Source organism: Meleagris gallopavo, chromosome 22, assembly GCF_905368555.1.
Source record: "Meleagris gallopavo chromosome 22, MGAL_WU_HG_1.1, whole genome shotgun sequence".
Classification (NCBI taxonomy): Eukaryota; Metazoa; Chordata; class Aves; order Galliformes; family Phasianidae; genus Meleagris; species Meleagris gallopavo.
In genome coordinates, this window is record NC_139425.1 from 10,148,192 (window position 1) to 10,172,938 (window position 24,747).

The 24,747-nt window shown below is 57.2% G+C and overlaps 5 protein-coding genes across 11 annotated transcripts in view; 2 read left to right on the forward strand and 3 right to left on the reverse strand.

Moving 5' to 3' along the window:
• The window catches only part of PSMF1 (proteasome inhibitor subunit 1), a 106,987-nt gene extending 90,422 nt beyond the window's left edge, over positions 1–16,565 (reverse strand). The window contains exon 1 of the mRNA XM_085241343.1: positions 16,521–16,565. The gene's annotated coding sequence lies outside the window, so the exon portion shown is untranslated. The remainder of the gene's footprint in view (positions 1–16,520) is intronic.
• TBC1D20 (TBC1 domain family member 20) lies at positions 176–9,033 on the forward strand. 2 transcript variants are annotated; one of them, XM_085241332.1, is made up of 8 exons: positions 176–368; positions 1,679–1,864; positions 2,978–3,058; positions 4,429–4,615; positions 5,372–5,473; positions 6,074–6,215; positions 6,489–6,673; positions 6,821–9,033. In XM_085241332.1, the coding sequence occupies exons 1-8, from the start codon at positions 326–328 to the stop codon at positions 7,074–7,076; spliced, it is 1,182 nt and encodes a 393-aa protein (XP_085097458.1). In that variant the 5' UTR covers positions 176–325; the 3' UTR covers positions 7,077–9,033. The 2 variants fall into 2 exon arrangements, with proteins under 2 accessions (XP_085097458.1, XP_085097457.1); XM_085241331.1 differs by having other exon boundaries at positions 177–368; positions 2,975–3,058.
• On the reverse strand, positions 9,783–12,296 carry NRSN2 (neurensin 2). 3 transcript variants are annotated; one of them, XM_031556584.2, is made up of 4 exons: positions 11,884–12,296; positions 10,976–11,174; positions 10,470–10,856; positions 9,783–10,203 (listed from the first exon to the last, which is right to left on the reverse strand). In XM_031556584.2, exons 2-3 carry the CDS (start codon positions 11,159–11,161, stop codon positions 10,497–10,499), a joined length of 546 nt encoding a protein of 181 aa, XP_031412444.1. In that variant the 5' UTR covers positions 11,162–11,174; positions 11,884–12,296; the 3' UTR covers positions 9,783–10,203; positions 10,470–10,496. The 3 variants fall into 3 exon arrangements, with proteins under 3 accessions (XP_031412444.1, XP_019477900.1, XP_019477901.1); XM_019622355.3 differs by having other exon boundaries at positions 9,784–10,271; XM_019622356.3 differs by having other exon boundaries at positions 9,786–10,260; positions 11,884–12,295.
• SOX12 (SRY-box transcription factor 12) lies at positions 12,905–16,511 on the reverse strand. The gene has a single exon (XM_085241342.1). The coding sequence runs from the start codon at positions 16,213–16,215 to the stop codon at positions 15,358–15,360; it is 858 nt and encodes a 285-aa protein (XP_085097468.1). The 5' UTR covers positions 16,216–16,511; the 3' UTR covers positions 12,905–15,357.
• Positions 16,566–17,405: 840 nt separating the features above from the next.
• Positions 17,406–24,630, forward strand: C22H20orf96 (chromosome 22 C20orf96 homolog). Of its 4 annotated transcripts, none has more exons than XM_010722630.4 (10): positions 17,659–17,824; positions 18,018–18,129; positions 18,452–18,594; positions 19,180–19,338; positions 19,799–19,898; positions 20,331–20,488; positions 20,616–20,717; positions 21,448–21,531; positions 21,827–21,945; positions 24,205–24,630. In XM_010722630.4, exons 1-10 carry the CDS (start codon positions 17,780–17,782, stop codon positions 24,353–24,355), a joined length of 1,173 nt encoding a protein of 390 aa, XP_010720932.2. In that variant the 5' UTR covers positions 17,659–17,779; the 3' UTR covers positions 24,356–24,630. The 4 variants fall into 4 exon arrangements, with proteins under 4 accessions (XP_085097466.1, XP_010720932.2, XP_031412441.2 ...); XM_031556581.2 differs by having other exon boundaries at positions 18,455–18,594; XM_085241340.1 differs by lacking the exon at positions 18,452–18,594 and having other exon boundaries at positions 17,406–17,824.
• Positions 24,631–24,747: the final 117 nt, after the last annotated feature.

Genomic DNA, 24,747 nt, shown 5'->3' on the forward strand with positions numbered 1-24,747 from the left:
CCCCGGCGGGAGGGCGCGGAGCCGCGTCACGTTTTTACATCGTTTTGCCGTAACCCGAAGGCTCGCGGGGCCGGGCCCGGAGGCGCGCGTGCTTCCCGACTTCGTCTGCGCATGCGCGCGTCCGCCCAGCCCACGCGCCACCGCCACGCGGCCGCGCCTGCGCACCGCAGCGCCGTGACGTAACACCTGCGCGCCGCCGGCGGAGGGGCGGGGGAGCGGGTGGGGGCGCGGAAGGGACGGGACCGGACCGGGCGGTGCGGGAGCGCCCAGCCCCAACCCGGCCCGGCCGTCGGCCCGGCATGCGCCGCAGCGCCCGGGGACAAACATGGCCCGGCGGAGCCCGCCGCGCAACGGCGTCGGCGGCCACGGTACGGCCCGGCCGGGCCTATAGCGGGGGGGCAGCGCCTCCTCACTCAGGGGAGTGGGCTGGGGGTGCTCGAGCGCCGCCTTGCGGGCGCTGGGTGGGGTCGCTGGCAGTGCGCCCCCATGCGGCGGGGCGGGGCGTTACGGCGGGGGGACATCGAGGGGTCGTTTGGCTCCGGGATGGGGCACCGCGGGATGCGGCCGTTGGGGACTCGTCGGTGCTGTCCGTGCGGTGGGTGGGAGGGAAAGGGAAGCTGCGGTCACCGGGGGTTTGCTGGATGCTTTAACGTTGGCGTTCAGAGGGAGCTGAAGCTCTACCACAAGCTGCTGTAGTGGGTTTTCATCCAAAAAGTGTGCCAAAAAAGATGCTTAGCATTCACCGCTTCACTACGTGGCTCCTGTGTGTCCCAGAGCACTGAAACCCCACGGGGCAGCAGGAGGTGGGCGTCAGGGAGAGTCTGCCCCACCCAGCTCCTCGTCCTCTGCAGTTCCTCATCTCGTGGATCCCGGTTGGGTTCCATGAGCAGTGGGAGCTGCATCCCTTGGAAAAGCCCTCTGAGGAAGGGCGGTGTTGGCAGCCTCACCCTGCGTGGCCCTACAGAGCCTCTGTGAGCAGCGAGATTGGAGCTGCGTGTTGCATGGAGTGGCCCTGAACTGCCTCCCTGCTGCCCACCCAAGGCTGTGCTGACCTGCACCATGGGCAGGGTGAAGCAGAGCCCTTCCTCAGCCCCACACTAAGTGCTCCTGTGTGCCGTCTGTGTATTTAACCCATGTGAAACCCACCCTCTGTGCGCATTGCTCTCTTCCCTCGCTGCCCCAGAATCCCTGTGCTCTACAAAGCAGTTCCTTTAATAGCAGCTTACCTGCACAAAGCTAACAGCTAGCAAGTTTGTGTTTGTCGGGAGGTAAGTCAGTACAATGTGATGCATTTAAGTGGTTTAAATGTGACCTTCCTTGGGACAGCTGCTGTCAGTAGTTCAGACCTCTCCCTGGGTTGATGGTAGGCAGGAGCTGCTGCCTGGCCAGGAATCAGCAGGAACATGAGGCCCAGGTGTTACAGAGTGCACAACACCTGAGCTGGGGCTGAGTCAGTCCTTCCTGGAGTGGAAACAGTTGCAAAATAGCTCCGTGCTGCCATCATGGTCCTGTGTGAAGCTGTGATCTGATGAGGGTGACAAACAGTTCTGTGGCACTTCTGTGTCAGTGGGACAACCAATGCTGAGCCTGTGCTGGTCACAGTGTGGGTGGTCCGTGGTCTGTCCCAGCAGGCCTGTGTTGACATGTCCTGTTATCTTGCTTTGTGCTTTTCTTGCAGACTTTGACTCTAAGAAGAAAAGAAAAGTGGCAGAAATTTACCAGGCCCTGAACAGCGACCCTATTGATGTGGCAGCGCTCAGGCGAATGGCCATCAGTGAAGGAGGGCTGCTGACCGATGAGATCCGCTGCAAAGTGTGGCCAAAGCTGCTGAGTGTGAACACAGATGACCTGCCCCCCCTGCCAGGTACAGGGCAGCCCTGACAGGGTTCTGATGAGAATCTTTCTGCTTTAAGTTTTCTCTCTGCATGCTGGAGTGCTTCCCATTGAGCTCACACAGAAAGGGACTCGTGCTGCGTAATGAACACCGTAGGCTGTGCGCCCTGTATCTTGTGTAAATGGCACATCAGGAAACAGAGAGCTTCCTAAAACAACGTTTCTGTTCCTCTCTGGAGGTGTCATTATCTTTAGTGACAGTGCTAGAAACAAGTTTGCTTTAGATGTGGTTCTTGTGGCATTGTGTGGCTGGTTGGCACGTGGACGTCAGTTGGTAGCAAGAAATGTCAGTCAGACTGTTTTTGGTCGCTCTTTGGTGAGGTGGCTGTGCTGAGAAGTGCTGGGATGGGATATGCTGAGGTGTCTGCCAGCTGCAGGTGAGGCAGTTTGTGGGAAGCCTTTGCTCAGAAGGAACGGAGGGGACACGACCTGCGTGATGTGACACCTGCATGGCTTTAAACCTCAGCGGTGTAGGAGCTGGAAGTCCTGCAGCTGTCACAGTCACCGCCCTCGGGGACAGATTCTGTTGTTGCTCCTGAATTTGTGGTCATTCAGAAGTGCATGTATCCCCATGTCAGTCGAGAGCTGGATTATGGAAGGTGATCAGAGCTGCTGGAAGACAGCGTTGCATTTCATGTGACAGCATAGGTAGCATGCCAGCAAATTCTTTTCACTTCTGTTAGAGCTCTCTTAGCTACCAATGGGTGTTTGCTTTTTTTCCTCTGAATTATTTCTTTCAGCCATTCTTCACTGCCTCCACAGCGCGTTGTGCCTTGCTGTTGCTGAGTATGCTGTGAATTTCACAGCTAGATTGTGGAGCTAGGATATTTCCAGGAACTCTGAGAGTGGAGTCAGTTTAAGCATTTTAACATACGTTGTTTAAGTAATAGCCTTGTTTCCTTGCACTGGATCACTCTTTTTGTGCAGCAGTGAAAGTGAGAGGACAGGGCTGGTGTGTGACGTACAAAGAATGGGATGGGGGTGTTGTGTGGCCTCATCCTCCTGGCCAGTTCCATCTCCCAGTGCTCTTCCTGGTACCTTTGCACTACTCCACAGTTACCTGCTTCCTCTTTTCTTTCAGCAGGAAAGGAGCTGCGGGAGGACAACAAGGATTACCAGCAGGTGTTACTGGACGTACGGCGCTCCCTGCGGCGCTTCCCACCAGGTGAGAGGGGCTCACAGCGAGTGCCTGACCAGCACTGCGGGGAGGCTGACCTCTAGAAAGCCTCCTTGTGTCAGCTTACAGCAGCTTCTTTGCACAGTGGAGCTGTTCCGCAGCTGGCGGCTTCCTCCAGCCCCTGCCTGGGCTGCAGCTGGGGCCTGATGCTTTTCTGCCAACCTATGCTTCCCTGTCCGTGCTGAGCCCCTCTGTGCTCAGTCCTCTGTTGTTGAATGGTGTCAGCACAGAGATGTCCCATCCTGCACAGCTCTCACCTGTTGTGAACAGAGTGAGATTAGGACTGATGGAATGCTTGACAAATTGACCGTTTGCTTCAGTGTATTTCAGACAGGGGATTGTGCCCGAGGAGTGTGGAAGGCAGATCTGTTAGTGGGTAGAGCAGATTGTTTTACAGCTGTTCCCACGCCAGATTTCTCTCAGTGGTTCACACACCAAACTGAAGAGAAGTAACCTTTAGAAGCAGAAGGTTTCTGCAGTTGTTTAGTTCGGAAGGGTGGCTGGTGCCTTGTTGTGCTATTTATAAAGCAAGTAACCCAGCAGCTATCTAACTCTGCAGAGCAGCCGTTGTTCCTGGCCAGGATCTGCATCCCCCTTCTGCTGCTTTTATTTTGCATAAACAGTTGATTCACTCTGATTCTCTTTCGAGTGCCGATGCTGCCTGATTCCTGAAGGCTCTGCTGCTGCTTCGTTTGTTTGTTTTTGCCCTTGAATGGCAACCTCCTCCTGCCTATTTTTAGAAGCATCAGTGAAATAGGGGAAAAGGAGAACTTTGTCATTGCAGGATCTCCTCTGGGACGTTCTGCTTGGCTGTAGGGCATTTTCTCCGTTGACAGGGACTGCCAAAAAACAGCTGCAGCTGTGCATGGCAGGAACAGTGTTTTTCCCGTGACATCCTGTCCCTAAACACATGTTGTGAGCAGAGGACCAATATAAAGTTGTGGTGATTGAGGCCTCGCAATCTGATGCAGCTGGCACAGTTTCTGTGAAAACTTTGTCCTGTTTAATTTTTTCTAGAGCCCTTGGGAAATTAAAAATGATTAAAATGTCCTCAGCAGTGCTGGATGTGCAGTGCAATTTGCCCCTCACAGCACTGTACAAACACCCATAAGCCCACCCATGTCATCCACGGTGACTTCCTGCAGGTAGGGACTCCGCAGCTCCAAAGGTTAAGCAGGCTCACAGCTGGTTGGCTTCTCCAGGGCCAGCAGGAGCAGCATTAAGAACCTGGGTCTTTCACAGCTTTCTCAGCCCTCTCCCTGTTGTCCCACATCCTTTGTGATGAGGCTGGTTGATAAACATGCAGGCAGGGAGCAGCGGGTGATGCAGCCCATCACACCAGTGCCTTGTCCCCACAGGGATGCCGGATGACCAGAGAGAGGGGCTGCAGGAGGAGCTCATTGATATTATCCTCCACGTCCTGAAGCGCAACCCGCAGCTGCACTACTACCAGGGCTACCACGACATCGTGGTCACTTTCCTGCTGGTGGTTGGGGACAGGCTGGCCACAGCTCTGGTGGAGAAGCTCTCGACGCATCATCTCAGGTACTCAGAGACTCAGCCAGGGGAGAGGAGCTGCTGTGACTGTGGCTGTGGAGGCAGAGGGGCGGCCTGTCCGGAAGCAGAGCCCCATTAGGGCTGGCTGCCCTGTATGTCTGTGCCAGGAGGTGCTGCTGGAGATGGCACGTGGATTTGCAGGCAGTTGTGCTCTGGGGAAGGGCTGACGGGGCCGTCAGTTAGTTTGTATTATCTCTTGAAGATGAAAAAGCAGCACACACGCATTACTCATGGTTCTGTTGGCCATGTGTCCTGTCAGGGCCTCTCTGGCTGCTAGGGCTCAGCATAGTGCTTCCCACTCAGCCTTTATAGAGCCTTGGGAAATTCTGTACTGAAACTGTGGTCTGTACAGCCAGTGTCCTAAGCCCCAGGTTAAGTGCCTTTCCTCTTGATGCATTGAAATGAGAGCAAGCCTTCAAGTTGGTGAGTGCTTTGGAGGGATTTTGTCTCCTCTCCCTTGTGACAAGCCGAAAAGGCTTTAGGGCTCATGTGTACAGCAAAGAAAGAAGTGTCCATTGACACCACCGTGATTGTCTGGGTCAGGTTTTGTGTGCACACAAGCTTTTTGTGACCCAGATTGGTAGGCAGGGACCTGTTACAAACAAGTAGAATTCCCTGGGACTGAGAACCACCCTTCCAGCAAAGCTGTTTATTGCAAGTACACTTATTTACTTCCTATGTGCCTCACTGGAGGAGAACTCACTGATGTTGTTTCTTGAGAATTCTTTTTAAATCTTTTCTCAGGGATTTTATGGACCCAACAATGGATAATACCAAGCACATTTTGAATTACCTGATGCCCATCATAGACCAGGTGAACCCTGAGGTGCATGACTTCATGCAGAGGTACGCAGACGTTCCCTGGCTCTGCCCAACCTCTCTCACATTCTTGTACTTGGGACCCTTTGCACCAGCCTGCCCCCAGCACCACGGTGGCTTCTTGTGAGTCAACAGCTGGCCCACAGCTCATGGCAACAGTCCAAAGCCACGTGGCACCCAGCTTACAAGCAGACCCAAACGTGCTGCCTATCCTGGGAGCTTTTAAATGCTGGTATCTTCACCCCTATGGCCTGTGTTGGAAAAGCTGGGGGTTGCATTACTTTGCATTCCACGTCATGCAAAGCTGCCAGTTTGCAGTTCTGGGGTTGCTGTTGCATGTCTGTGGTTTGTTACTAGCTCTGGGGATAATTGCCAGGTTGTGCAGCAGGGATGCAGAAGTGTAGTGTGAATACAGTAAAGCAGAAGTGAGGAGGTAAGTCAGAAGGGTCTGTGCAGAGCCCTTTTCTGGGCAGCTGTCTGTTAGTGTTTCACAGCCAGCATGTCTTTGGGTATCAAGCTTGCAAATTCTAGAGCAATGCTAAGTTTCAGGGTCGAATGTGAAAAGCTGGCTGTGCTTCAGCAGTGTCTCCGAGCTGCAGCACCTAACTGTGCTTTCTCTCCGTGCAGTGCGGAAGTGGGAACCATCTTTGCTCTCAGCTGGCTCATCACGTGGTTTGGGCACGTTCTGTCTGACTTCAGGCACGTCGTGCGATTATACGACTTCTTCCTGGCTTGCCATCCACTGATGCCCATTTATTTTGCTGCTGTGGTAGGTATTGGCTGGAATGGTGGCAGGGGATGTGCTGAGCCACTGCAAGGTGCCGTGGGGCTGCAGAGAGGGTCTGGCAGTGCTGGTGCTTTGCTGCCCTCTGCGTTTCTCTTCCCATATGGGCTCTGTCTCAGTGCAGTGTATCCCCTGAGGAAGGGCAGATCTTTCAGGCAGAAGTGAAATGTTTTTCTCTTCTGGCCCTGAAGTGTCAAAGAGTGACAGGCAGCTGTCCCTGTTTCCCTGGCTGTGCTCAGTGCTCTCTCTCCTCTGCAGATTGTGCTTTACCGGGAGCAGGAAGTTCTGGACTGCGAGTGCGACATGGCCTCGGTGCACCACCTCCTGTCCCAGATCCCACAGGACCTTCCTTATGAGACTCTGATCAGCAGAGCAGGGGACCTTTTTGTTCAGTTTCCTCCATCTGAGCTCGCCAGGGAGGCAGCACAGCAGCAGGCTGAGCGGTGAGTGCAGGGCGGCCTCGTGCCCCCAGTGTAGGAGCTATGCCTGGTTCTGCACCTTGCCCTGGCCGGGTCTCATTGCCTGGTGAAGACCTCCCTGCCCAGACAGGAGGCTCTAGGGCACTTCTTGACCCATTTCTTCTCTTGCAGGACCGCGGCTTCCACTTTTAAGGACTTTGAGTTGGCATCAGTGCAGCAGAGACCAGACACTGTGTTGAGACAGCGCTTCAGGGAGAGGCTCCGAGGGGAGGAGCGGACAAAATCCATTTTGACAAAGCCAAGGACCAACCGTTTTGTCAAGCTGGCAGTGATGGGGCTGACGGTGGCACTGGGAGCAGCTGCCCTGGCTGTGGTGAAGAGTGCACTGGAGTGGGCACCCAAGTTTGAACTCCAGATTTTCCCCTGAAGCCAAAGGAAATGCTTACTTTGTCGTCACATCCCACGTTGACACAGAATGATGTTTGGAAGGACGTGTCTGGAAACAACCTGTCTGAAGAGTTTTCTATTCTTGCCGTGTTCCGTGATGCTCTTGGCCTTTGTGACAGAGACTGGTGGGAACCAGTCCAGCAGGATTGTTCCCCACACCGGCACTCACCTTGTTTTCTCCTCCCCGTGCAGGGGCAAGCAGATGGACACCGCCACTGTACGGATGAGTCTGACTCTTCCAGCCTTGTGCAAGTGACCGCAAGTGGTGAGCTGTGCATGGGCTGTGCCGAGGCAATCCCACATCCTCTATCAGGGATAATCAGTGGGAGTGAGGGCAGGTGCTCACCTAGGGGGGGGAGTGTCGGGGCAGGGTTTGACCTGCTTAGTGGTGAGGAGCTTGTACATGCTCCTGTGGAATAGAGGAGCCCTCTGGCTCTGTATCACTCTGGCTGCCAGGGCAGCCTGCCTTCTCCATTTGCATTCACCAGTGCTCTGACCCTTTTCTTTCCTTACAGGCAGCCTCTCAGTAGAACCAAACCTGTACCAAGCCCCTGTCAGCACCCTGCCACGAGATCATCTCCAATGCATAACAATTTGTGATTCCACTTTCTTGTTTGTGGGCTGGTCAGATTGCAGGGGACAGGTCCAGCAGGGTCCTCTGCTGGCAACAGCAGCACAGTCGTGTATCAGGTCAGTGAGGTGATTCAGGCGTTGTTCATCCTGCCTGATCCAGATCCCATCACCACAAGCATTACCAGAGCCGTTAACACTGCTCATTTTCACAGCTTTGGGAGCAGACTCCAAAGTGGAGAATGGCTTTTTTTACAGATAGAAGCAGTTTGCACAGGACGAAAGTCTGCTACAGACATCTGTCATAATTCTCCCCCACGAGCAGATCAGATTCTGTGACGCCCCTCAGAATAACACAGATGAGGGATTTCCCAGAAAGGCCACCCCAATGCTGCATACCCCACCTGGGTGCTGCTCCCTGCCTGCCAAGAAAGCTCAGCAGCAAATTCTGCTCAAGAGCTCTGTATCCCACTGACACAAAGCCAATAGACACTCTATGCCTCTACCTCCCCTCTGAACTGCTAAACCTCCCACAAGTGCCCTTACCTGCCCCGACTGGTTCCCACCCAGCTGCCTGCCCCTGCTGTCTTGTGCCCAAAGCCATCCATGCTGTGCCCAGGGGCTGCACACCTGAAATGTAGATGTTGGTTGAAGAGTTGTAGATTTCTGGTTATAGAAGGAAGCTCATGCCCTGCAAGGCTCAGCACCCTCCTGTCCCTGACCACCTGTGTGCAAATTCATCACCACATCCATGTAAGTTTTGGATTGCCCCGTGGGCCCTCGCTCTGTGACACAGGTAGGGAAGCAGGACCTGGTCCCTCACCTGTGTTGGCATCTCCTGGCCGTGCCACTCACTGGTGCCAACACCAGGGCTCTCTCTGCCTCTCCTGAGGGCTGGTGGCGGCCTGTGTGGCTGTTTCCATGGCTGTTTCCATGGCTGAAGGCAGAGTGCTTTCCTGCACGTGTGGGGACTGGCAGTATGGGGCGGCAGCAGCCTCTGCCAAGGCAGTAACAGTGAGGGAAGCAGGCTGTGACTTTGCACTTTAGAAATTTGTGGTACCAGTTTGTGGTGGCTGCGCCACGAGCTGGAGGTGCTGCTGGGGGTCCCGTGCCACACCTGGGCAGTGCAGTGCAGTGCCTGGATACCCTCTGCCCCCAGGTGAGGGGTGTGTGGGGCACAGTGCCCTCCTGCAGCCCCCCGCTCTCTGCCCACCGTGCACTTTAGTTCCTGCGTTGCCCAGGGGAAGGGTGAGCGAGGAGGTGGTCTCTTTGGGTGCTCCAGCGACTCTGTACAGACTTATACATACCTGTGTAAATGCAGATTTGTACAAACCCTATTGCTGTAAAATAAACAGTTACTAAACGTTTTCCTCCCCCTGTGCCACCAGGGTCCGGTGCTGCCGTGCACTCTGGTGCCACGTCCCATCCCACAGCAGCCAGGGCAGCGTGGGAAGAGGAGCAGGAGCCAACCGGGTGCCTTTGTGCTGCCGTCCTCCCTCTGCCCACGGCTCTGGAATGCCGGCATGCGCTTTTGCCCCTGGCTCTCCCAGCCTTCCCCACGCCAGCAGCGCGGCTGGCAGCACAGGGATGGAAATAGCCCGACCCAGCAGCCCATTGTGTGCCTGGGGCTGGCTGCCCAGCCGGGAGGAGATCCCGCACTGCTGGGCACTGTGCCCCTCTGTGGTGTCCCTGTGCTCTGCATGAGGCTGGTGGCCTGTTTACCAGCTCGGCCAGGGTTATTTTTAGTTTGCTCTGACTTCCTTTGGGGGAGCAATTTTCTTAATAGTGCCCTCAGCCCTTCAGAAGGAATGTGAAAGCAGAGGCCCTGCGGCCCCTTCCTCAAGGAAGCAAGGGATGCTTGAGCGTTCTGTGGGCTGTGGAGCTGCGTTTGGGAGCTGCTTGGTGGGCTCAGTCCCTTGGGTTGACACAGGGCTGCTCCCAGCCTGGCAGGGTATTTGTACTCGGTTGTCTCCACTGAGGGAAAGAAAATGATCTTGGGTGTTGTGCAGCAACCTTTGGGACAGTGAGGGGCAGGTGGGTGCCTGTGCCTGGCAGTGTGTGCTCTGTGTTGTAAAAGCCCTGCCCAGCTCTGATGCACTGATGCTGCAGCACACATCCCCCATACACAACACTCATTGCCCCGGAGCTGAGCCTCAGCAGCAAGAACAGCCCACAGCCACGCATCTTTTATTCACCCCAGAAAGAGCAAAATGAAGGAAACCAAGGTGAGTGCGGAACGTCTGCTCCATCCCAGGGGCTGCAGCGTGGATGAACACGTGGGGCTGCAGGCAGGGTGCTGTGCTGGGGGCAGAGCTCCCACTGCAAGCACCTGGCAGCATCGGGCATTTACAGCTGGTGGCTGTGCCTGTCCGTCCCCATGGCTGGTTGGGGAGCAGGTGGAGGAGCTGCAGTCCTCTGCTGGAATGTCCCGGGCCAGGACCTGGTGGTGGCCGATGGTGCAGAGGATCCTTGCAGGTGGAGGATGGCACTGAGCGCAGTGAGTCTCTGTGGCACAGCTGGGATCCAGGGTCAGCCATCTGGGTGCCAGGAAGGGATCCAAGGTGGGATCTAGTTGAGTCCAGGCTGGAGCTGGGCTGAGATCAGGCTGTGTCAGGCCAGGATCAGGGCTTTGCTGGGCAGCTGCCTGCTCCATCCCATCCCATCCCATCCCATCCCATCCCATCCCATCCCCACCACATCTATGAACTGGGTTGCAGCACCCCAGCCCAAGCAGCCTCCCCTCCTCCCACCCTGCTCACCCCCACCCACGCAGCCTCAAGCAGAGGATTTCCCAGCATTTTACCTAGCAGCAGCAGTGCAGCCAGTGCATTCACACCTCCTGCCGGGGCTGGACACCATGGAGCTGGGAGGCACCGAAAGGCAGCGCGGGGCCCTGGGGGCTGCTCTGCAGGATGGGTGACAGCTGCTGCTCATCTTCTTGGGGGCCACCCCAAGCTCTGCCCAGCACACAGCAGAGCAGCCCCACAGCACCCAGCACTGCAGCTGTGATGCACAGCGCCGTGCCCAGCAGCCGGCACACACTCAGCACGTGGTTATAGCGCATGGCCTGCACGTCCAGCACCACCAGATCCTCTTCCTCGATGCCCTCCAGCCTGGGGGGCACCAGCCAGCCTGTGGTCAGGGCAGCCACTCCCACCAGCAGAAACAGAGTGCCTGTGGAGAGGGTCACCTGGGAACAGGAATGGGGAGCAGGTCAGCCTAGAGGAGTGCGTGGCTGGCATTGGGGTGCCATGAGTACTTCATACAAGATGAGAGGGAAGAAAAAATTGGGGGGGAGGGATCTCTTACCTTCCAGATAATGGAGGGCCATACACTGTGGGGATGGGAAGGTGAAGACTCATCTGTGTCCCCATCAGGGCTGGCCCCAGTGCAGTCCTCATAGAAGAGGTGGAGGTAGGAGCGCACCCCGTACCACTTCCCCTGTGCCACGCTAGGGCCGCGGCTGCAGCTGCAGGAGGGCTGAAGGGTGGGCATCTGGCCTGGGGGACTGTGGGGGGGGGGGGTGATGCATCACCTGAGCCCTCCCCACAGTCCCAGCACCCACAGGCTTAGTTCTCTGGGCACAGGGCAGGGGATGGGGTGCCAGTGCCAGATGTGTCCCCTGCGCATTCTGGGGAGCACTGAAGGGACTGCCATTGCTGCCTGGGACAGCGAAGCCCTTATCCCCGTGGGATGTGATAGGGGAGGGGGCACTCCGTGCCCTGCCTGACCTGGGACAGACCCAGCAGGATCGGGACCCGCATCAGCCCACCCGCAGCGCCCAATAGACGGCAATGGGGATGGAGGGGGGGCGGCAGGGAGGGACGTGGCCTCCATCGTGTCCCCGTGGCTGCTGGGTGCAGGGACGCAGCCACCGCAGTCAGAGCGCCGTGTCCCTCCCCGCCGCCGTAGGGACATTGCCATGGGAACTGCCTGCTCAGCCCTTCGTCACCGCGTCCCTGCAGCGTGGTGTGTGAGAGGGGGGAGATGACGTGTGGGACCCTTTCGGTGCTGGGCTGTGATGCTGAACAAAGCCCGGCGCCAGAGAGGCCTCATGGGGGGAAGCAGCAGTCCCCCATTCCTGGGGACATCCTGGTGCCACAGCCCCAGTGAAGCCACAGGGTCCTTCTTGCATGCAGTGGGTGCTGCCTGGGTTTGGGAGGGACATCCATCCTGCATCCAATACACAGCATCATCCCTACCTGCTCCTTGCTTACCTGGGGGGGGTTTCAGCACATCCTTCCCTGTCCCAGCGTTGTCACCAGCAGTGCTCACTTTGCTGTCCCCGTCTCCGTGTGGGATCCCACAGCCGGGACCCAGTGATCAGAGGCAGTGCTGGGCACACTCCCTGCTTCCCAAGGGGGGGTTGGGGCAGTGTGAAGGGAGCAGCGTGACTCCTTGCTGCACGGCTGAGAGCTGCCACCGCCTGTGAGCCGCTGCTGTGTGTGACTCAGAGTGGGGCTGGCGGTGGGGACACGTGGCTGTACAGGCAGCACCAGGTGCTCAGCAAGGCCAGGCTGGACCAGGGGCATCCCAGCACACTGCTGTGTCGTGAGGTCACCGTGCAGGAGCTCAGACTCACAGCCGAGGGCTGCCACATGCCTGGGTCACAGCCAGGCTGCTTAGTGCTGCTGAGATCACAGGCAGAGGCACCTCCATGTCCCACAGTGGGTGTTGTCCTGTGGGTATGGGAGGGTCTCAGCAGGGCCAGCCCAGTGCCCAGCCCCTCCCCCAGCAGGGATGGGAGGGCAGGTGGTACCCAGGGATGCTGTAGTACCCAAGGATGCTGCAGGCTCCCTTGTTGCCGTGGCAACAGCTGGAGGGGGGGAGTGATGCAAGCGCTGTGTGCCCTCCCCCTGAGGCCCCATCCAGTGGGGCCAGATCAATGCCTGCTGTCACACTATGGAGCCAATGGGGCTGTGCGAGCACATGCATGCATGGAGCACACACACAGAGCACACGCGTGCACAGAGCACGCAGTGCTCATGGATGCACAGCATGGTTGTGCACACACAGGTACAGCCTGCGTGGGTTGGTAGTGGAACACCGCTGAGTGTTGGGACCCACGGGTTGGTAGTGGAACCCCATGGAGTTGTATGGGAGCCACTGCATCTGAGCCAGAGCTGGATTCTGACCCCCAGAACCCCACATCCCTGAGGGGTCCCCATGTTTGTGCAGGCTGGGGAGGTGTAAGCGGCGCAGGAGGAGCCGGAGCCACGTGGAGCAGACCAACACACTTTATTCCATAGTCACAACACTGGGATAACCACTAGCCGAGCTTCCACACCACCGGCCCTGGCCGTGCCGTCAGGTGGCCACGGGTGGGACATCCCCTCCACCAGCCCAAGACAACAGCTGCAGGACCCCTCCCCAACACAACCAAAGGAACCCCGAGTGCTCGCGGCAGCTCCGGCCCGCTGGGATGCCGCCAGGGCGGCTTCTTCCTGAGAGAGGTTTGGTTTATTTTTTTATTATTATTATTTTCCACTTATTATTAATTACGATTCGCTTTGTCTCTAGTGATGAGGATGGCGCACGCACACTCGCTCGCACACTGGGGGAGGGGATGGGGGCTCGGCAGGACGGACGGACGGGGGGGGCTTCTATGCACTACAACCACATAGCACAGAACATCCACCAGGAGGGCCACGGCGGGCAGGGGGACGGGGACCACGCGCACGGTGTTGTGCTTGAGGCCGGGCTCGGGGGGGGGGCTGAGCCAGAGCCTGTCCTGAGGAAACGCTGGGGATGCAGCCCCGCACCGTGGCCTCGGGCCCTGCCGGTATTTGGGGTTTGGCTCCCCGTGTGGGATGTGGCGGCGGTAGGGGGCTCCGATGCCCCCAGAAGGCAGCGAGGTGTCGGGTGGGAGCTGTGCGCCGGGGAAGCCCTTCAATGAACCCCAAACCCGGTTTGTGCGTGGAGCCCCTCGGCATTTGGCTTTTCTGCTGGGTTGGAGCGGAGGGAGAGGGTCTGGGGGGGGGGGGGAGGGGGAGGGGATGCTCTCTACATGGGGACACGTGGGCGGCATCCGCCTGCCTTGCAGGATCGCACCCGCACCGGGGCTACTAAACACCGTCGGGAATGCAACACCAGACACACGCACACCACAGCTACCTCTACACACCTACACATCGATAACGCTGAGCTCGCGGCTCCGCAGCCCCGCGGCCACTGGGGCGGGAGGCACCCGGTGCCCTTAAGCGGGGACACGGCGCTCCCTGCGGCATCTCCGGCGATGCCAGCAGCCCCACATTGCTCCCCATAGAGGGGGACAAAGGGGCTGAGCGTGCCCTGCTCGTGGCTCCATCCAGCCCCGTTGCAAAGGGTGCACGTGGGGCTGCGTGCATCCGGAGGAAACGGCATCCCCCCAAAGCGGGGACGGGTAGGGTTAGGGGGATCCTTCGTGCCCAGATTCCCACTTTGGAATCGAGGACCTCAGAAGCCGCTTCCGTGCCACACAGACGTGGGATGGAGCTCCGCATCCCCCGCCCTGCCGGCACCACGGCCATGTGCTCACAGACAGCGGGAGGAGGCGGATTGCTGCAGGAAGGAACCATTGGGGAAAGCAAAGACAAACGCGGCCGGAGGAGCGCTGCAGCAGGAGCTGCCCTGCTGGGGAGCTCTGCAGCGCTGCTCTGCAATGAAGCCCAGGCTCCCGGAGCCAACACCGGGTGCACCACACAGGATCGCTGCACCAGAGCACCACCCGCACCCCACATCTCCACCAGCATCAGCTGCTGGTGGCGGTGGTGGCCCCGCGCGAGAGCTTACGGCAGATTTCCTGCAGCACGGGCTTCGCCAGCCATGGGGGACGAGCCCAGAGTGGGTCCCATACAGGCGTGGGCACCCCACGCCGGGGCGTTAATGCCGGGCAGGCTGCCCTACAGCACGGGCTCACGGTGCGGGAGGCTGTGCACAAATGCCTGGAGAGAGGAATAACGCAGCCTCCCCGCGCCACGTGCGGATCACGTGCGTGCAACTTCGCTCTGCCCCAAACCCAGTGGCGGGGAGAACGCGCCGCAGCCAAAACGCGAGGAGAGAGCCGGTCCTGAGGGACCCCCGACCCCAAAGGCGGGGACCCCGCAGCACAGGGCAGCAGGTAGGGAGGGATTGAGATGGGTTCTGCCACCACGGAGAGCCTCGGGCACGGTGCGGCCAAAGGTAGCGCTCCCAAAGGGCTGCTATGAGGAACAGGAGAGAATCGAAGACTTGCTTTCTATGCAATCCAAAAAAGCAAATAATAATAATGATAATAAAGGAAATTGGCTGTTCTCCAAGGGATGGACGAGTGGGAGAGCTAAGGAGGAGAAAATGGGGCAGCGCGAGGCAGGGACAGAGCTGCAGGGGGAAGGGGTCTGGCAGGGGATGGTGACAATGGGACCCTGCCAGGCAGTCGCCTTTCATGGGCGAAGAACGGCAGCGTGCCGTGCAGCGAGGAGGGCTGAGCCCTGCACTGCCATGGATGGATGGAGGAGGAGTGGGTGTGTGCCGGGGGGGATGGGGGGAGCAGGGAGCTCTGCCTTCCAGCGGCTTCAAGGCTAAATACCTGATTCCTGCATGTAAACAGCTGGTTTCGGTTTTTGTTTTTTTTCTTTTTTTTTTTTTCTTTTTCTTTCTTTTTTTTCTTTTTTTTTTTTTTGAGACGACCTGATTGTGGGAAAAGAAGAGGAGTTACCTGCAGAGCGCGGCACTCAGTAGGTAAAGACCAAGTCCGAGATGCTGGACATGAGCCAGTCCCCCGCGATCATCTCCGTCACCTCGGGCGTGCAATAGTCCGGGAATTCGAAGTGCGAGGACGCGCCCCGCGGGAACAGATCGAGGTCCTTGTCCAGGACGGACCAGTCCAGAGCCCCGCACGCCGTGCCACCCGGTGCCCGCGCGGGCAGCACGCCCAGCAGCTCCTCCTCCAGCTCCTCGTCCGAGGAACCCAGGGAGGACGGAGGCGAACCGGCCGGTGCGGGAGATGGGGACGCGCTCTCCGGGCGCGGCTCGGGGCTGGTGGCGGCCGCGGGGCTGCGCTCGCCGGCGGGCACCGCGTTCCACGTGGCCGTGCCGGGGCGGTCCTCGGCGGGCGGCTCCGGCGGGCGCTGCGCGATGCCCGGCTCGGGGGGCGGCTTGGAGGGCTGCCTGCGGGCGGCGGGGACGCGGCCCAGCACCGAGGGTTTGATCTTCACCGGGAGACGCGGGCGGGCGGTGGCGGTGCCCACTTTGCCCTTTTTCCGAGGGCGGTATTTGTAGTCGGGGTAATCGGCCATGTGCTTGAGGCGCAGGCGCTCGGCCTCCTTCACAAAGGGGATCTTCTCGGAGTCGTGCAGGAGCTGCCAGCGCCGACCCAGGCGCTTGGAGATCTCGGCGTTGTGCATGTCGGGCCACTGGTCCATGATCTTGCGGCGCTCGTGCTGCGACCACACCATGAAGGCGTTCATGGGCCGCTTGATGTGACCGCTGGGCGTTTTGCACCAGGCGGGTTCCGCGTCGTGGGCGGGCAGAGGAGCGCAGGGCTCCCGCCGCCCCTCCGAGCCCCTTCCCCGCATGGCTCGCTGCACCATGTCGGCCCCCCCGGCTCCCCCCTTACCGCCGCCTCTCCCTCCCCGCCGGCCGCTACGCGCCGCGCCGCGCCGCCCCCATTGTGCGGAACGGGCGGCGGCGGCGGCGGCGGGGCGGGGCGCGGGGGGCCGCGGAGGGACCCGGGGGGGCACGGCTCCGCCGGGGCGGTGGCTGCGGGGCGGCTTCGGTGGGACCCCGGGATGCGGCGGCTCGGGGATGCGCTGCAGCGCTCTGGGGATGCTCTGAGTCCGGGGATGCTCTAGGGATGCTCTGGGTCCGGGGATGCTCTGGGTCGGATCGGGTCGGGTCCGCTCCGCTCCGCACCGCCCCGGGGATGCGCTCGCTTCGGGGATGCGCTCGGTCCGGGCGGGTTGCGGGTCCGGGGCGGTGCGGGCAGCCTTGTAGCCGCACGCCCCTTTCGCCCCCCGGTACGGCTCTTATAGCAGCGGCAGCCGCCGCCGCCCCGCCCCGCCCCCGGTAAACACGGCCGCGCCGGTTCTGTCAATGGGAGGCGCCGCCCCTCCCGGCCCATTGGGCGCGGGGCGGGGGGGAATTTCCCCCGCTGCCAATGGGCGACCACCGGAGAAGGGTTGCTGGAGAGAACGGCACCGAGGCGCGCCCCGTTACCCGCACCCTGGGGGGAGGGGGGCACTCCCCAGCGACCTCCCAGCACGAGCATCACTGTGCCCATGGTTCACCCCACAGCTTCCAGCACCGGGATCCCTTTTCCCTCCTGGGCATCCCGACCCCCTCCGTGCTCCCTCCCCGCTCACCCCCGTACCCCATAAACACATGGGATCATTCAGGTTGGAAATTTTAAGGTCCCCAAGACCAACCACAGCCCACCACACCTCAGTGCCACACCTCCACCATTCTTGAACACCCCAGAGACGGTGACCTTCCCCGTGCCTGTGCCACGAACTGCCTTTACTTTCTGCCGACGGAAACCCTGCATGCAGTACAGCACCTCGCCACGAAGCAGACGTCGGTCCCCCCTGGGTGCCCTCGGTGCTGCTCCGAGCACTGCAGTGCTTCCCTCCCGACCCGAGCTCTCCAACCCCACGACCCCTGACGTCGTTCCGCCGTGCTTGCATCCCTCCATCACTTGGACAGGTCCGTCCCCGCGGGGCTGAACGCACAACACCGCAACGCGGCGTTTCGGGGGTCACCAAATCACGAGCACAATCCGTAACCCCGTCCGTACGCTATGCGCACGGACCACATTCGCATCTCCGGGACTCCGTTCCGTAATTTATTTCTCCCTCACGGCCGCAGCCCCGCATCCCTCACTCCCGTCCCGTCGCGGCTCCGCGCCGTTCCCCCGCTGCCGCCCGCCCCGCTCGGCGCCAATGGCGGAGCGCAGCCGCGCTGTTGCCCCGGAGACCGCGGGCTGCCCGGCGGGGGCGGCTCCCATTGGCTGAGGCCTCAGGGCGCGCTCCCATTGGCTGCCCGCCGCCGGTTGCCGTGGCGACAGAGGAACGAGCGCGGCTCGGGCGGCCCGAGGCGGCACCGCGCCGGGTCCGTGGTCCGCAACTGGACGGCGGTGGGACACGTGGGGCTGCGGGGATGGACGCGAAGGGCCCGAGTGCTGTGGTGGAGCCGAGGGGAAGAGTAAGTGCCGTGCTCCCGAGGGGTTTGCGGGGTTTGGAGCGCTGTGGCTGCGACCGGTCGCTGTCAGCCGGGTGCTGGTGGTGGTGAAGGGAGTTGAGGGGACCTCGCGGAGGGGGCAGAGAGAAGGGCAGGCCGGGCCGTGGAGGCCTTTCTGACTCCTAATCCGTTGTGCGTGGTGTTACGTTGAGTTTAGGTTGGCAGCACGTGGCAGAAGACAACGGCAGAGAAGAAACTTCCAGCCCACGAGTTGGCTTTGCCACCAATCAGCGACGGAGGCAAGAAGAAAGGGCAGAAGAACAAGGCAGGTTGGGAGAGATTTCCCTTTATCAGATGCCTTTCTGTCATTGCCAGCCCCCGGTGCCAAGTTTGCATTTACTCTGTGCTTTCTGCTGGGAGACATCGTCAAAAAGCACAAAAAGTGGCTGAGGATAAAGAGGGGGGACTGGAAAAGACCAGGAAAGGCTCTGTAGGCTTTGCTGCTGGGCTGAGAGTGTGAGCTGCTTCTGCTGGGCCTGCAGAAGGTTTGAAATCAGCCTTTCAGTTGATCTCATTTCCCTCAGCCACACGTGACAGGAGGGGGTGGGTGTGAGGTGTGTAAACACACAGGGGGCTTTTTGGTTGTTTCAGCAGCTCAGTTTGTGCCAAGGAAAACAACCCCCTTGGTGGTGAAGACATCATCCCAAGAGAAGTACAGAGCATTTACTGAGAGGAAATCGGTGCTCAAGAAGGCTGAATTAGCTGGAATGTTGGAAGAGATGAAAATGACCATGGTACATGTAACAAATATCCGGGGCTGGAATGTGGGGAGCCAATCCATACAGTTACCCAGGTTGCATTTATGGAGGAAATTCTAGCAGCCTGACTCACTGTGGCAAAATGGCACGTATTTATTTATTAATACACTGGAGGTAATTACGCTGCTCTGCTTGATGCTGCTGTAATTTAACCTTGATGTTTGTTAAGGAAAACTGAAGATAAACCCAGAGAGCCCAGGCTATAGCAGTGGAAGGGATGAGGTTTAGGAAATGTGACCTGTTAGAAAAGTCTGATGGTGCCAGAAGTTCTTAGTCTAGCAAAGAGAAGGTTGAGGTGGAGGACACGGCCTCAGTTTTTTAGTAAGCAAAAGGTGGTTACTGATGATCACGCAGCAGGTAGTAAGCAATGTGGAAGCAGGACTGGGATGGGTGGGAGAAGTCAGTGCCTTGGCAATGAGACTGAGGCTTGCTGCATGATGCCAGCTGGTCAGGGCCTTACATGGGATAGGAGTGTCCTAGGGGTGGCAGGTGATAGTGAGCAAACTTGGGGCAGGTGGCACTGATGGAATCTGCCATCCATTAATCCACAAACTCCTGTAGCACCTGACCAAGCTGAAGACAAAAGCCATAGAGGAGCTGAAGCAGTGCAGTGACCACCTGGCAAAGACCAACTGCTGGCTGATGAAGGACATCCAGCACACTGACGATAGCACTGCCAAGCAAGCCAGAGACTTGCTACATCAGTATGAAGTATATCAGGTGAGGTTTTAGAGTTGGCCAACAGCCCTAGTTCAGCAGAGCATGAAATGTGCCACTGTTCCTGTTAGTGCTGAAGAACGGCCAGGCTCTGCATGGTCAGTTCCACTGAGTGGAGCATCCCCAGAGCTAGGGGAGCTCTCCAATGCCCAAAGATTCTGTGAGATGCTCTTGTTTTGTGCCTGTGTTTTAAAGCCACAGAGCTTCCTGATGGATTACTGTCCCAAGCAAGAGTTGTCAGCCCTCTAACAGCCCAAATACATCCTCCTGTGGGGGAAGGTGGTTCCTGGAAGCCCCAGGATAATCCCCAATGCAGGTCCTGTGCACAAGCTGGCACTAACCGCAGTGGCAGATTCATCTGTGCTCCTAGAACAAGCAATAGCATGAGAGGAACATTAGGGATGCTTCATGGGGACACTTCGTAGTTCTGGGGAATGATCAGTGTCCGGATTTCTCTGTGCAGATGATCGAGGCAATGACACAGACCATCAGTCAGAACCAGCTGGATATGGCAAGGGCAGAGCTCCAGGAAATGGAAAAAACAATGGAGAAGAATCTGGGAAGTGAGTTGCTCTCATTACTATGAAATAGGGTTTACATAAGCGTGTTACCTGTGCTTTCCATCTTGTTTCCAGCCTAAGACACTGCACTGATGTTATGAATGTCAAACGGTTCACTTCCTGAAAATGAATCTTCCAGTTGTTGTGTGGGGGTAATGTTCCTGTCAGGAAGGGCAGAGCTCTGTGGCAACCATCAGCCTGTGTATAAGGGGGTGGGGAGAGTCATCTCCTTGGCAGCTGTTTGCACCATTCCACTGGGGCAGGATCTGGTCAAGGTGGTCTGATTTGGAGTGGCCATTCATTCCCTGTGCTCACGTAGTATGCAATCTCTCTAATCCAGATTACTTCCCACACGGTGCATCATCTGGTTCAGGTGTATGCAGGACAGCCTCTGGATCCCCTGAAATGACATTCTCTGCTTTGACTTTCAATTAGAGCTACAGCAGCAACTGGATGAAGTCACATCAAAAGTACAGGTTCTCCAGGACGAGCTCAGCATCCTTCGGACCTACACAGAGATGGATTATCTAAACCAAGCTATGCAGATAGTCCTTCTGCTGTCCAACATCCAAAACCTGAAGAAGCAACAGCAGGTGCTGAGACCTCTCTTCCCCTGCAGCATCGCTAGGGAGGCAGGAGAGGGCAGGGGTGGAAGGAATGCAATGCTTGTCTTAATTAATGCTCTTGTCGTTTCTGTGCACTGCCTCCTGCCGCTCTCAGGATGAGATAGACGAGACAGAAAAAATGGGAAAGGCCATTCTGGAGGAACTGGAAGAAAAAACACAGCTAGAACAAGAAGAGATATTACAGAAAGTTGCGGAGGTTTGTGGAATGTCTTGGCAGAGGGGATCCGTTTGTGGGAGCTGTGAGACAAGCCAGGGGTTTCTAGATGTTGCCCATTAGCAATTGCACATTAGCTGGCACACAAAGAACACCAAAGCATTGCTGCTCTGCTCCAAACTGGAGCTGTCTGTCAGCTGGGAGCGTCCATGACAAGCCACTCTAATGTGATGAAATATTCTCAGGCTTGTTCCTGAGAGTTTGCCATGTGATCCAACGTTCACCCTGCTTTATTACATTACTTAGGCAGCTGCCCAGCTGCTAGGTGGGGACACTGCTGAGGAAACTCACCTCAGAACAGAAAGAGCTCCTTTTGTACAGTTTCTGCTTGCGTGGTATGCTCAGCACTTTTTCTGGGTGAGCTGCTTGAGAGCACTGAGAAAATATCAATCACTGAGTCCTTTTTCAGCTTGCTCTGATGCAGGACTGCTGTCTGCTTTTACAGGTGAATTTGTAAGCACAGATGATACAAGTAACCCAAGCAATATTAATGAGCTTTCCCTGGGAAGCTGAACCAGATTTCTTGAGTTGCAGAGTCTTGTTCTATGGTCATCCCAATGGGATCTCTTTGTAGACCTGGAACCAAAACCTTATTCAAGCAGGAATTATTTCCTTGAAGAATAATGCATCTAAATGCAGCCAGCTTTGGCATCTGACCGTGGCAGGGTCTCATGCTGTGGTTAGTGTGAGTTTCTTCTCTTCACTCACATAGGAGGTGTTGCTGCACCAGGATGGGCTGAAGCAGATGGTCATCAACAATCACGTTCTTCGACATGAAATAAGAAGACAAAAAGAGGTGAGTGGACTGGGGAAGAGCCAGCACAGTAAGGCAGAGCCAGCCACCCTCAGCCCTTGCCCTTTATGAGGGTTTTGTTTGCCAAGTGGGGTCTGTTGCTTTCTGCTTCCACTGGAGCCAGTGGGCTGATAGACTTCCTGCAATGCCTGCTGGACTGCTCACCCTCAGGATGTCCTCTTAGGGAACTCACTTGCATGAGGGATGTTTTCTAGCTCTGCTGTTTGTAAAATCTCTAGAACTTTAATTACTGCTTCTACTGTAAAATAAAGAACTCTTAAAAATGTAATTCATTCAGATTATTAAAGACCTGGAAGAGGAGATCAGCGAGCTGAAGAGAAGCGTCCAGACACTCCGCCAGAGTGCAAGAGACCCAAGAGAGATGATCTTTGCTGATGTTTTTCTCCACAGACCAAAGTAAGCCAGTGAATTCCCAGAGAAGTAAGGCTGGTCGATGTGCAGGCACATGCTTTTCTCTGTGGCCTTGGGTAGGAAGAGTCTGGTGTTGAGCCTTTGTGCAACTGCCACAGATACCACTGTCAAACCTACATGCAGTCTGGATATAAACTCACAGCTTACTGTGGTCCTGCTGGGACAGATTGCTGCCAGGTCTCATGGCTTGCCTAATAGCAGCGAGGAAGCAGCCAAAATAACAGCAGTGTGCTGTCAGCTTTGGTCACTTCTCATCTCACTTCTAGGCTTCCTTTTGTCCATCCTGTAAATGGTGATAATTATTAACTGCAGGAACAGGCGGGAGAAGCAGCAGAGCTTTTCAAGGCCCTCGTGACTGCATCGATTCTTACTTTATTGTTCTTTTCTCTCTGTGTTTGGGAAGCAAAACTAAAGGGAGGTGGCCAAGCTCCTGCGGAGGGCAGGACTTACCCATCTCAAGCCACTTTGCTGGTTGTGTGAAATGGCACGAGCAGTCTGTGGGAACAAAGATGGGCAGCCATTTCCCTAATATGTAAAAAAAAAAAAAGAAAAAAAGAAAAAAGAAAAAAAAAGTCTGAGGCATTCACTGGCAGCAAAAAGGCAACACTTTGTTGTCTTTCCCAGCGCTCTTTCCCTGCCCTCGTTCATTGGTAGCTGATTACTTGCAGAACGGAGGCTGTGGTTAATCTCCACTCCCTCCCACCATTGTGCACCGTGTTTATGCTAGATATTAAAGTTATGAAGGGCAAGGAGAATCCTTGCTGTTTGTTGACGGGGAGAAGGCTCTGCCAGATGGCTCACGGGACCGTGGGGCTATCCTCTCCAGGGCCGAGGGACAGGCTGGCCAAGTCTGTAGGCTGAGGTATACCAGCAGCCTGCTGTGACAAGTTATTTTCTACCACAGCCGTGGTGGGAGCCCATCCCAGCAAACAGCAAGCTGGAGGCTGATGCTGCACCTTGTCCCACAGTGCTGGGGTCCTGCCCAGAGCACAGGTGATTCAGAGCAGTTGAGTGCCTCAGCTTTCTATGCTGTCAGCTGATCAGGGTTATAAACTTGACCAAAAATTGGTCAAATATGTTTAAATCTTGACTGTGACGTAGCCTGAAACCTGCAGCTGTGTGCAGTACTTCGTGCGTGCCGATGTTTATTTGCAGCAGCTATACGCATTGCTCACAGCACAGAGATACCTGTTAAGGGAGGCTTTTCTCTCCAGGGAGGCTGGACCTCACTGGGTTCTAACAGTAAACCAGGTACGGCTGCAGAGGAGTGATGTGAAGCAGGAGGACAGCCTGGAACGTGTCAGGAGGCTGTGGGAGAGGCGAGTGGCTGCATGATGGATTAGTACAACTTCCTTTTTTTTTTTTTTCCGATAAAAGAATGATTAAAAAAAAAAAAAAAGGAATTTGTTAGGCTCGGCAGCTGGTGGGGCTGGGGTTACTGAGGGTGGCTGGGAGAAAAGTTAAAAATAGCAGGAAGGCCCAAGTGGAAAGTTTGTGTAATATCACAAGTCAGGCATTCGGTGCTTACCCGCCCTGACAGGCAGCACTCCGTGCCAGAGCCTCTCCGCCATCTCTGCTGATTCCCACTGACCTCCCTGCAACTTTTCACACGACTCCACCAGCCGTCCGTGTTTCCAATTAACCCTTTGGTTCCAGGCTTTGCTACTTGAAAGAGTAAAACCGGGCGTAAGCTGCGCTTAGCCTGGAAGTGCAAAGGCACCCAGCAATGTGGGACTGTTGCTGGCTCTCTGTGAAGCCCCGAGGAGCTGGAAGCCCCCATGTACCCACTCGTGTCTGCATTTCTGCCTTCCCTCTTTAAAAACCCCCATCCTTCAAGAGAGCCCAGGTAGGTTTTGCTAGCAGCTTGGAGTCCTGCATTGGAGGCACTTTTGGCACAGTTTGTCCTGGCCTGATGCACAGACAGATGAGCACACCTCTGAGCAAGCCCAGCTTGCTGCGTTTGTCCTTTCTGTGTGAGAAAGCAGATGTAACCGGCTGCTCTGATGTGCTTTCTCTGCTTTTGTTTGTCTTTTGGGATTGACGGAGGGGCAGCTGATTTTGTTCTTCTCCCTCAGCCGGGACAGGGTTTGCTGGGCAGTTGTGCTGCGCTCTGCTTCATGCTGAGCGAGAGCTGTGCCCCACAACCCCACCTCTGCTTTCATAGGGCTTTTGTCCACCGCTCCCTCAGCACAGCTGCCTTTCCTGCTCTTTCCTTTGTCCCTCGTACCTCCTCTCTCTGCTCAGGTGCACACCAGACACCGAGGTGATTCTCCGCATCCCCACGGAGGAGACTCCGCTCCCCTGGTACCCACAGCGCTCAGATGAGATGCCGACCAACGCTGCCCTCACTTCCCCAGCAGCAGTCCTTCCTCCCGGCCCCACTCAGCCTCTGTGAGGTCTCAGTAATAAGCGGCAGGAGGGTCTTTTGTGATGCAGCTGTGCTGTGTCGTAAGAAGCACGATGTAAGCCCCTTGATGTCGGCCCTCTGTGCCACCTGACCTCACACCCGCGGCATCACCTGCCCCCAGAGGGGCTGCAGCCAAAGGCAAACCAGGACTCTCCGCTGCGGTGCCCCAGGGGTGTCCAAGTGCCGGCCCCGAGGTGAGCACATCCCACACGGGACAGAGCACGCACACAGGTTCAAATAAAAACAGCCCTATTCAAAACGCTCCTCCGCCTCCTCGCGCTGTCCGTTACCGGCTCTGGAACCGGCGCTGCCAAACAGGGGCATCGCAGCCCCGCCGATTCCACCCCGCCGCCCCTCCGGGCAGCACCGGCTCGGCACGG